A 12,125-nucleotide genomic window follows, 5' to 3' on the forward strand; every position below is an offset into this window, starting at 1 on the left:
TTAGCTTCTGTCATTTGCTAAAAGAATGAGTAGTGGGGAACAGGATAAGTTGGGAATTTCATAACGGGCAACAGAACCATTCTCTTGGGTAAACCTACAGAGAAAAGAAACGGAGAGGACTCCAAATAAGTTTAATAATCCAATAAAAATTTCAGGTAGAAAAAAAAAATCTTACAGTAATTATTTTAACCTTTTCCAGATTAGTCAGCCAACATGTAACAGTTTGGTAGAGTCTCGCAAATCTCTCACAGATCTCCGATTTTGAAATTGCTCAAAATATTTTGATAAATAACAACTTCCCCTTAAAATTAAGATGGCTACATCATAAGAAGAATGATACTCAGAAAGCAATTTCATTGGAGTGAGCTGCCATGAATTCTAAAGATCAAAAGCAATGCTATTGATTTCTATTCTAAAGTGATGCTAGAAATCCGTATTGGTTCACACCTTGGCACATTACACGTTACAGAAGACACAGGGACTGCGAGGTTTAGAGCACAGCTTGGCTGTGCAGGCCTCAGCTCCCCAGAAAGACAGCTCCAACTGGAGCTGTGCGCAGGTGTTTATCTTCTCAATGGCTACTGCCAATATTGGCATGGCAAATCTGGAAAGATTACTTCCTTAATTTCATAATTAATACGTTCTTGTGGCCTCACAAACTTCTGCATATGCAAGCATGATTTAAAATCTGCTCTATTTCTATTCTAATATTTAACCTATGGAGAAATCACAAAGCAGCAACAGCAGGTATTCAAGAGCACCAGATGATCGGAGGGAAATTACCCCACATGCAACAGCTTTACAAAGGCCAAAAGACATATTTACCTTACAGCCAAAATAAAGCATCGTTTTAGTAGGTTTGCATCACAGTAACATTTAAAAACCAAATCTTTTATGTGAAAAATGGGGGCATCAAATTTCACCAGCTTTGGAAGTCAGTTATATGGCACATAAAAGAGAGGAGCCTTCTGAAGTGGGGGCTTGGAAGCCGCAGGGTGAAAGTATAATGTTAAAGGAGGAAAGGGAGGAACAAGAGAGAAAATTAAAAAGATTGAGGAAAACCATGAACGTAGCTTAGTGTGTAGATATTAAAGTGATTTGAAGGGGAAAATTAAGCTCTAGCAAATCTATACTAAGGAACCTGAGACTTACTATATGTGGTTGAAAAGAAAGACTTAAAAACCTGCCCTAGGAGGCAGATGCTTTGGTGTTCACACAAAACATATCACAGTAGTCCAAGGGTCAAAAGTTTTTAGATAAACTGACCAAACATAATTCATAAGACGGATGAGGTGGTCATGAAATCCAGAAGTTGGCTGAGTGGCAAAAGCAAATGGCCAAAGCCAAAGGAGCTAGAGAGTTTGAATTTAGAAGAAATTCTGGGTGGAAGCATATTCTTGAATTAGTCCCCTCTCTCTGGCTCAGAACAGAGGAAGCCTTGACCAAAACTGAGTGTGCTAGAGGAGACATTCAGGTAAAGGATTTAACTCCAAACTCTGCACTTTGCTTTAAAGAAAACTTGCTCCAAATGTTTGAATATTGCAGCTTCTCCACATCCTTCCAGGATAGAAATGGTCTATCTTAATGGGGAAAGTGGCCAAACCATTCGCTTCCTATATATTTCCAGTTATGAAATCAGATGAAGCTTCAGTTTAGCAGTGTCTTATGGACCCATAATTTTCATCCAAACAAAAATGGAAAAGCTGATGCGTGAAGAGAAAAAGCATAATGCAAAGGTCTTCAGGCTCATGAGGAGGACTAAAGCCACAAGTAGCAATACATTAAAGGTCTTTCCCTTCCGGGTACATGCATGCCCAGCTAAGGGCTGCACTGACATACACACACTCACACATACTTTCTCACACGCACACTCTCTCACACGTGTACGCACACTTGCTCTCCTCTCAATGACAAACATCCTGCAGACGCCTGATTCTATAACATGTAGCAGCTGAGTTAGGAAAAAATGTCTAAGAGCATATCACTGACTCCAAACCTTATTGCCTCCATTGCCACATAAACCTCATTCAAAGTTATCCAAAGGGCCACTGGGCTTCAATTATGCATTTGCTTTTATTTATTTTGGGGGGAGGGGAGACATTCTTACGGTTTTCTAACATGCACTGCAGACTTCCTGCAGTAAGCACTTAGATAACACTGCTGGTGATAACCCCTACTACTTCCTCTCTAGGACCAATGATACCCTGTCTACTCCACCCCCAAAGCAAAATTTATGGAAAAGGATGACAGTTACAAATTTGGAGCGAGAATTTCCTATCCCTGACTCAAATCACCCCCTGGTTCACACAGTTCCAAATTACACACTTAAATGTACCTACATAATTGGCAAGAAGCCAAGCTGCAAACTGGGTATGGCCCTTCAGTAGCCTTTGAATGGAGTATAAGTTGGCTGTAAGAAGAACTATTTAAAATATTTAATTTCAATATGGTCAGAAACAGGCAATTAGAACAAGCAGTCTTTCAGTCAGGCAAAGCAGAGAGAAGAGCCAACTCCAAACAAACCAAGAACCACAAGGTTGTGGCATTTTCAAGGGAATTTAAGTTGGGTCACTAGAATAGATAGGCCTGCGATCCTCTGATACATTTACAGAAACCCTAGATACAAACTGTGCTTTGGACTGCTGTGACAGAGTCACTAAGGGGAGAAATCAGTAAGATGGTGTACATACCATAGGCAGGGGCAGCTGTGCTGTAACCATATGGTGTTCCATAGCCTAATGCAAAGAAGAAGGAAGCAGATTAGTACAGGACAAAGAGCAGCTGGCACTGGCCCAATTCATAATACCACCAGGCCCAGCATCCCGGGCCCTGAGGACTCCTTCCAGATGTTGGCTGGATGAATAAGAACCACTCCCACAGCGATGCTAGTCTAGCCTGATCCTTCTTTAGATGCAGAATCTTCTTACCATGGTCTACAAGACTCTCCTTGACCTTCTCGAATATCCTATGTCACTTTCTCACTGAATTTACCACACTGTATTGTAATTATCAACTTCCTGTCTGTCTTCCCCACTAGATCAAGTCTTATTCATCTTTATATCATCACAACCTAGCAGAATGTTTGGCATATAAAATACACTGGATATAATTTGTTAAACAAATGAATACTTAGGACCATTCAAATTACCAATTTCTCAAAGTTGGAAAAAAGAACTCTCCAAGCATCTTTTCAGAAAACAGCAACAGAGCAGGCTAAGACCTCAATTCCCATTAAAGAAGACACATGAATCAGGTTGTGAGATCAACGGCAAGATCCATGACTTGTTGATCTTTGAATTCCTGGCTCCTGCACAAGATCTGACAGAGGAGACCCCAGTAAATGTTGATGAAACTGAAGTAAGCATCCAGAGCCTATGAAAAGGGCTAGTATTATTAAGTAAAATATAGTACAAAGAACACAGAAACGTCTTATATTTCCTTAGACGTATAATGTCTGAGTCACCATTTTCTAATCTGTAGAACAGGAAACCTCCCAAACTACTGTAGAGTGTTTTCGTAGGGATTAGAAATAGTATGTTGATAGAAGCTGTTATCTTTATTCTTTTAGTAAAATAACTTTAAAATACATAAATCAGACACCACTATAGAGCAAAAGAGCCTGGCAATAAGCAGAACATAAATGATTCTTTTTATGGTTATGGGCACTGGATGATAGCTGTTTACCACTCTACAGGAGATAAACTTTCCAAGACCTTGGCAACAACTGACTCAACCAGATTAAGCCCCAATGGAACACATGATCAAAGACAAGAAAGGTTCATTTCAGTAACTTTCCTATTATATAATGAAAGCTTTATCCTTTAAATAATGCGTTGAATGAGGCCAAACATGTTAAATTTCAGTAGAAAATAGCCCCAATAATTGCCTTCTTTTAGTGTCTCCATCTCATTAAATGGCACATAAATTCAACCCAGTTCCTCTAGCTGAAAAGCCTAGGAAATATCCTTAAAACCCTCCTCTTTTTCATTCCCCATATTAAATTCATCAATTTTACTTTCTAAATACTCCTTCAGTCTATCTGCTTCCCTACATCCAGTGGAGATACCTCTAGTGTCTCTTGTCTCAACAACTAGCTGACAGTAGCCTTAGAACTAGTCTTGTGCCCACTCTGGCCCCTACAAGCTATTTTTCACACTATAGAAACCATGATTTTTAAAAATAAAGTCTGCTTTTGTCACTTTTCTCCTTAGGACTCTTTATGACTATCCACTGCGCTTAGGATACTAAGACAAAAATCCAAACCACAGCCTCCAGGACTGGGACGGAGCCATCCAGCTTTAACGTGTGTCACTCCACCTCCATACTGTCTGCACTCCAGACATTCTGGCCACCTCCTGCTCCCTTTGTGTACAACAGTCTTCCATCCAAGTCTTCTCCAAGTCTTCAAAGCTCAGTTCAAGTGTCACTTTTTCAGGGAAGCCTTCTGGGATCTACTAGACTAGGCCAGGCTCCTCTGTTACATGCTCTCATAGTATTTATGTTTATAATTGTTATGATTATTTGGTTAATATGTCTCTCCCTTTAAACCTTAAGTTGCATGAGAGCAAATCCATGTTTCTTGTATTTATTGAATGAGTGAAATGTACTCTTTCTTGACAAGAAACATTTCTGAGAGATGCACCTACTGGGACAAGCTTCTAAAAATATAATTTCAAGCATCATTCATAAAGCTTCCCAAATGGTCTAGTCTAATTCTTTCTTAGGTGTTATCTAAAAAGTAGTAACTAAGTAAAACTGTATCTTAATGACAATTTCATCTTGATCAACAACTACAAGTAATCTACTTTTCAAGTTAGAAGTTCCATATTTTCAATACTGCAAAGAACTCGATTTTAACACGACAGCTGTACATCTACTGCTAAAATGATGTAAGGATTAGAAGAGAAGACAGAGAGAGGACACCTTCCCCCATCTCCCTCAAGCCATGTGGTAAAACGGAAAGAATAAAACTTTGGAATTGCAAACACTTTCATTCAAATCTTTTGCTTTGTTGTTTACTAGTTGTTTCACCCTAGACTAGCTGCCTTACCTCAGTTTCCTCACCTGGAAAACAGAAATAATTTCTACCTTGGAGAAACACTATGAGGATTAAAAAACAAGTCAAATCACTTATTCAAAAGTATCTGGTGTACAGTAAGCCCTGGATAAATGTGTTCCCCTTTCTTTCTTTTTGTACTTCTTTAGCCTTCGATGGTTCCCAAACACTGTGTTAAACAAATGCTAATAATGCCAGTTTTCACCCTTTTTAGCTAGGCTCTTATCAATAATTTTTCTCTCCTGTTATACCCAACCTGTCTTCTATGTTCCCACTGAATACACCCTGCTCAGTGTCTAAACTCCTCAATCTTTGGAACATCTTTTAGCCTCCTCACTGTCAAAATAGGTCCCCTCAATCAAGCGCAATATTGCTCATCTGTCATTTCCCTCCAGGAAGCCTCAGCAGACTCCATGAGAAAACCTATGACATTCTGTAGAGTCTCTTCTTTTGAATTTCTGTGTACACCCAATTTACATCCATGCTGTTATTTCCAGAGACCCTGTGTAACCTCAGAAAATCAAGGAGATGCTATTCTTCAAAGTCTGACCCAGGAAAGGAGGCAGAACTCTTGGAGATTGTACTATACCTGGAGCTATGTAGCCAGGGGCAGCTGTGGCCCCAACAAAAGCTCCCCTTGTTAGAGCTCCTCTTCCTCTGCCCCGAACAGCTTGGACTGCTGCAGACACAGCTGTATTCACAACACCCTTTGCCTGATAAAAATAACACGTTTTCATTAGTGAGAGAAGAACTATCATCCTATCATCTATAATGTACAAACTCTAAGAGAAACCTGAGCCTGTAGGTGAGACAGTGTTGTTCTGTGCCCTTCAACCCTCAATTTATCATCTGTAAAATGAAAATGACACCTGCCTTACAGAACTCTTCCAGAGAATACATGCTGGACACATAAAAGCATGCAAATAATGTCTCCTTTTCAGTTGAGTGTTACCCAGAAAACAGTTTATTTTCTACACATAAATTTCAGTAGTCAAATTACATTCAAAGTCATTTTAGCCCTGATTAAACTAATTGTGAGGCATTGGTGGTGGTTCGCAATGCCTGCCTTTCATGCAAGAGACCTGGGTTTGATTTCCCAGACAATCCACCTCATGTGAAGCCACCACCCATCTGTCAGTGGAGGCTTGAGTGCTGCTATGAAGCTGAACAGGTTTCAGGATAGCTTTTAGACTAAGACAGACCAGGAAGAAAGGCCTTGCAATCTACTTCTGAAAATCAACCAATGAAAACCCTATGGATCATAACAGTCAAATCCACAACCGATCATGGGGATGGCCCAGGACTGGGCAGCATTTGGCTCTCTTGTACATAGGGTCACCATGAGTAGAGGCCCAGTCAACAGCAGCTAACAAGAACAACAAAGTGATTACAGACACTTGGTACCTAGGTTCAAAGTCCATTGCAGTCTCTGCCCAGAAGCAGAAAACACCCCACCAACAAACTACCTAGAATTAGCTGTGAACATGAATGGGTTAAAAAAAAAAAAAAAAATGAGTAAGACAGAAGACCAAGGATGTGGGTGCCAGTTCCTGCACTATAGGTAACTATGACCTCAGAAAAGTCATGATTTCTTTGGCTTCTTTCCTCTGCTGTGTTTATGTATCAATCAACCATTAAATAAATAAATACCACTCCTTGCTCTAAAATGCCATGGCACCCTACTGAAGTCACATGATCTCTCTCTATGCTGATCTTCCAACTGTAAAACTGGGATAATAATACCCACACTTTGTTTTCCTTACTTTAGAGCTGAAAAAGCAACTGAGAAAATAGGTATGAAAACACTTGGAAGAGTAGAATAGATAAATCAAGAATGCTAAACCACCCTTTTCCCACATTGAAATGTTAAGAAAATCAATACTTATTCTTAAATATTAGTATGCAGAAAAAACTCAAGCTAGAAAGTACTAAAACTCCCTACTACAACCAAAGTGCAAGCAAGGTGGTACAGAGCCTCAGAGCATACTGTATGATAAATTTACCAGTATCTTACAACAAAGGAACTCTAAGACAGCATAAATAGTCAAAGTACACACACACATTTATCTCACCTTGAAAAGCCATCATCTTATTCCACCTAGGATACTACCTCTAGTATGACTAGGCCGAAGATACTTTCAAGGTCGAATGTATAACACAAAGAAACATTTTTCTATTTGACTGAAATAAATCCCACACATCCAAAATAGACTGCGCCTTGGCTGTCAAGCATATTGAACACACGAGTTTTATAGCTTCTAGTATGGAAGATTTCTAAAACTGAGTGAACTTCATACAGACATCTTTTTTTACACAGCTTAGTCAAAAGTAGTCAGGGAGCAGCAATCTGGGAGGAGCACACAAATCTAACTCAAGTCAACCAGAGACAAACAACTACCTAACAAATATCTGTGTCTATGCTTTTAAACACTAAAAGTAACTGACCAAGTACAAAATGTAACCCATGGGAAAAAACACACCAAACCAAACAAGGTAACAATTATCTTTCCACTAATTTAGAACATATTTTGTCCTATATACCAAAAGGTTTTTAGGGAAAAAAAAAAATTCACTTATTGTCTATATGTGTACTGCTGCAATTTTAATGACCCTGTATCTATTTCGGAAACCCTGGTTGCGTAGTAGTTAGAGTTCAACTGCTAACCAAAAGGTCGGCAGTTTGAATCCACCAAGCGCTCCTTCGAAACTCAGTGGGGCAGTTCTACCCTGTCCTATAGGGTCGCTATAAGTTGGAGTTGACTCAGCGGAGGTGGGTTTTTATCTATTTCAACTCAGTAAGGTTATTTTTCCATTTATGCTTTGAATCCTAGAATTTAAGCAGTGTTTATTATAGTAAACTCAGGAGTTTAAATGAAGAGAAAACAAAAGTCTAAGATCAACGTGACAAGCAACCAGAGAGTGGCCATGGCCTTCGGAAGGACAAGAACATGGTTTAAAGCAAAGCTACACCATCAATCAGGAGTCCTTGGGTGGCACAAACTGCTAAATGCTCAACTACTAGCCAAAAGGTTGGCAGTTCCAACATACCAGCAGTGCCTTGGAAGACAGGCCTGGTGATCTATCTGCTTCCAAAAGATTACAGATTTGAAAACCCTATGGAGCAGTTCTCAAATCAACTTGACGGGAACTAACAACCCACCCTACTATAGTCAAGTATCTTAATATGGGCCTTGTTTCCTCATTTGTAAAATGAGATCAATTCTACCCTCCTACAACGGACTTAGCATATTTAAAAGAAACTGAACATAATATTTAACATAGACGCTTCAATAATCTAAGTTTCCTTCTATTTAAGTAATTTTAGCTGATTTGTTTCTAACACATAATATATTCAGACATCATTACACCAGTACTCTCCATGAGGTAGAGAATGTGTCTTATATTTACTTATGTATGTCTTTTTCCCTTACAATATGGCTCATGCTATATGTTTGGAAAATATTTTTTGAATGTATAAATGACTAGGTAGAAGAATTTGATATGCAAAAGCATATAAAGGCCATCGTTTCTAAATACCTTGTTGTATACCTGGGCCTTCAGTAGCACTGACATCCCCGATGCTAATAATGAACAGAAGCACACAGTGTCAAGTTCTACTGTGCCAACCTCAACTGAAACTCAAAACAAACAAAGCAAAGGGACAAACATGGAAAGGAAATGGAAGAGCACCTGCAGACTCTGATAAAATAAGCCCTAAATATTCTTGGCAGCTTCCCTAAACTAAAGGAATGCTAACAACTCAGTAAGTCCAAATCACCTCAACATTCTATTTAACTAAGAAAGACCTCATCCCCACCCCCTAATAATAATAATGGCCTTTAAAATCTTTTTTTTTTTTTTTTTACCTAGAAAGATGACATATCAAGGACCCACTGGTCAGATTTATGTTATTCACTGACCTAACCCAAAGAAAAAGTTGCCAAACCTAAGAAAAGGAATTAGCTTTAGAAAATGCTAAGTAGCACAAAGAAAGGGAAGGAAATTTAATTCTTGTAACATTTTTAAAAATATTGCAAAGGTTTAATGCTAACTCATACCTGAGGGATAATCTTCTTTTTCTTATTATTTGCTGCATTGGGTCCAGAAAACAGCTTCTCAAGGGCAGCTAAAGCTGCACTTGCCTTTGCCACTTTCTTATTTGGACCTGCGCCTCTGAATTTCTGTCCATCTACTTCTACCTAAAATCAAGAAAAGCACTTCGCAATTATCCCATGAAATTCCCCCATAAAGTTTTAACTTAAATGTATCATAACACAGAAAACACCAGAAGTCAAACAGTGCCACAACTGTCTCAGTCTAAAATATAAGCTCAAGATATCCTATATTTTTGAGGAAAAAAACAAGGTTGGCTTGTATCTAGGTACACACCTCCATTACAAAGCGTTTGTCATGGCTTCCACCAGTCTCTGAGATGAGTTCATATTTAAGACCTCTTCTTTTTTCATTAAGCTCCATTACGGGATTTTTGCCACTTGCTGTGAGGATAGGGCCCTGAGTTCTTACCTACAAGAGAAAAGGAATATGCAGGTTTTCAATCAAGATTTTAGAGTATTAAATTTGTAATATTCTAATTTTAAATTTATAATATTAATATAATTATGCTATGTCTCTGTTGATAAAGAGGTTCACCAATTCTACTTAAAATCATTTTAGGAGCTAGGATGAGTGATCACCTGTATACAGAAAGGGTAAAATATCTTTAAAGGCATGGAACTTCTACAATCAGTAAATGCTGTAGTCAGTAATCTGGCCAGCCTGCCTTCAGTCCCAACAGACTAGCAGTCAACACCAATGTAGCCTCACCACTACATGGCACTCCAGGGTCTGATGTATGGTGTTCATTATCTAATAACAATACTCTAAATGACTAACACAGAGGTTAGAATAATTGGGATTCAGAGGACACCTAAAGGTATGCTATTTTTCATCTTTAGAGGTAGGAAGAAATACCTCTCAGTTTGGGGGTAGGAAGAAAATGTGCCTGCACACCTCTCAGTCTCTCCAAACAGATTTAAGGGCACCTAAGCTATAGGTTCGCTATGAGTCGGAATCAACTCGACAGCAATGAGTTTTTTTAAGCTAAAAACAGAGCCCTGGTGGCGAAGTGGTTAAGAGCTCAGCTGCTAACCAAAAGGTCAGCAGTTCAAATCCACCAGCCGCTCCTTGGAAACCCTACAGGGCAGTTCTACTCTGTCCCATAGGGCCGCTATTAGTCGGAATTGACTCCACAGCGACGAGTTTGGTTTTTGGTTTAAGCTGGGGTGGTATAAACAGTTAACATACTGGGCTGCTAACCAAAAGGTTGGTGGTTCAAGTCCACCAAGAGGCACCTTGGAAGAAAGGCATGGCAATCTACTTGCAAAAAATCAGCCACTGAAAACCCTATGGAGCATAGTTTTACTCTGACATGCACTGGGTTGCCATGAGTCAGAACTGACTCAAGGGCAACTGGTTTTTACTAGTTAAGGTAAAAACAATCAGTTACATAATACAGATTCTGAGATTTAAAAATAATAATAAAGGCAATCATTTCCTGCTCTCAAAGAGCTAGAGTTTAGTGGGAGGGACAGAGGCATGTATAATCACTGCAAAACAATGTAAGAAAAAGTGAGAGCACATGTATGTTAAAGAAACACAGTGGACAGAATAGCTCTCTAGGGCAATCGCCATAGTTGTCATGGAAGTGGTACGTGAGCCGGACCTTAAAGAGTACTGGACCATATCATCAGGAGGAAAACAAGAGAGTAGAGCATTCTGGACAGAGCAGTGATGCAAAGGCCCAAGAGAGAAAAAGAACACTTGTTTGGGGAATGGCAAGAAGTTTAGTTTGTATGAGGGAGTAAGGAGAGGGTATGAGGAAGTAAGGAAAGGGCGGTGGTGTAACAGGACCTGATTAGAAATACCCTTGATGGGGCCAAACTGTATAGGACTTTGTATGCCAAGCAAATGAGCTTTGACTTTATCCTGGACAATGAGGAACCACTGAAAGACTTTAAGCTAGAAAGTGAAGTTATTAGATTTATGTTACAGGAGAATCACTCTAGCAGGAGTGGAAAGGACTGATGTAAGGAAGGATAAAACTAGAGGTAAGGAAGAGACATAATTCACGTAGAAGTGTAAAGGCTCAAAGAAGACAAAGGCTACCATACACCACACACACGCACGCACGCACACACGCACGCACACACCACACTATAATTTTGAAAGAGGAAAGACTAAAAGATCAAGCACTCTTTGAGGTCACAGATCATGTCAGTAATTCCAGGACAGTAATTGCTCAATAAACGCTGAACAAAGTAAATGAATGCCCAAAAGAATTCTTTTGAATACAAATCTAATGGACAGCAAGGCTCTCTTAATAAGGCACCCTGTGCTGATTTGTAAGTGGCTGATGCTGCAGAAGTGAAACAATGGACAATTCTGAAAGACAAGTTAGTAAACATTCCTGGGTCTTTTGCAATAAATATCACTCCTTAAAAGAGTCTTTATAATCTATATTTTTTTAAATTTCAGGGCAAATTTCCAGTTTTCATTTTTAAAAGGTAATGAATAATTTTTGAAACTAGGTCTATGGCAATCGCCCTCTGCTTTCCAAATCTGAAATCACTTTTCTAAAATTGAGTTAAGACATAAAAACATTTGAATTTCTAATCAGTTACTGGAGCCCTGACGGCGCAGTGGTTAAGTGCTCAGCTGCTAACTAAAAGGTTGGCGGTTCAAACCCACCAGCTGCTCTGCGGGAGAAAGATGTAGCAGTCTGCCTCTGTAAAGATCTGTAGCCTTGGAAACCCTACGGGACAGTTCTACTCTAACCTATAGGGTCACTATGAGTCGGAATTGACTCAACAGCAATGGGTTTGGGGTTTTTTGTTTGTTTGTTTTAATCAGTTACTACTATTTTAAATGAAGAGATGAATAATAAGGGGTTTCTTTTTCCCCCCATTACTACATTATACAGAAAGTATATGTGTATTCACTACCAAAACCTTCATATACTCAATGTGGCTACTATTAGCCCAGCCCACACTGCTCTCTCCCTTTTCTAATC

The 12,125-nt window shown here is 39.2% G+C and overlaps 1 protein-coding gene across 5 annotated transcripts in view; it reads right to left on the reverse strand.

Moving 5' to 3' along the window:
* Positions 1–12,125, reverse strand: part of STRBP (spermatid perinuclear RNA binding protein) — an 87,999-nt gene that overhangs the window by 4,152 nt on the left and 71,722 nt on the right. For 4 of the 5 annotated variants that reach the window (XM_023730718.1, XM_023730715.1, XM_023730716.1 and 1 more), the window contains 5 exons: positions 9,446–9,580; positions 9,115–9,255; positions 5,646–5,769; positions 2,691–2,735; positions 1–94 (listed from right to left, as the gene is read on the reverse strand). In XM_023730718.1, coding sequence (XP_023586486.1) covers positions 18–94; positions 2,691–2,735; positions 5,646–5,769; positions 9,115–9,255; positions 9,446–9,580 — 522 coding nt within the window. In that variant the 3' untranslated portion in view covers positions 1–17. The remainder of the gene's footprint in view (positions 95–2,690; positions 2,736–5,645; positions 5,770–9,114; positions 9,256–9,445; positions 9,581–12,125) is intronic. The other variant, XM_023730717.1, reaches the window with a different exon arrangement.

This window comes from Trichechus manatus, unplaced genomic scaffold (assembly GCF_000243295.1).
Source record: "Trichechus manatus latirostris isolate Lorelei unplaced genomic scaffold, TriManLat1.0 scaffold00038, whole genome shotgun sequence".
In the NCBI taxonomy this organism is placed as follows: domain Eukaryota; kingdom Metazoa; phylum Chordata; class Mammalia; order Sirenia; family Trichechidae; genus Trichechus; species Trichechus manatus.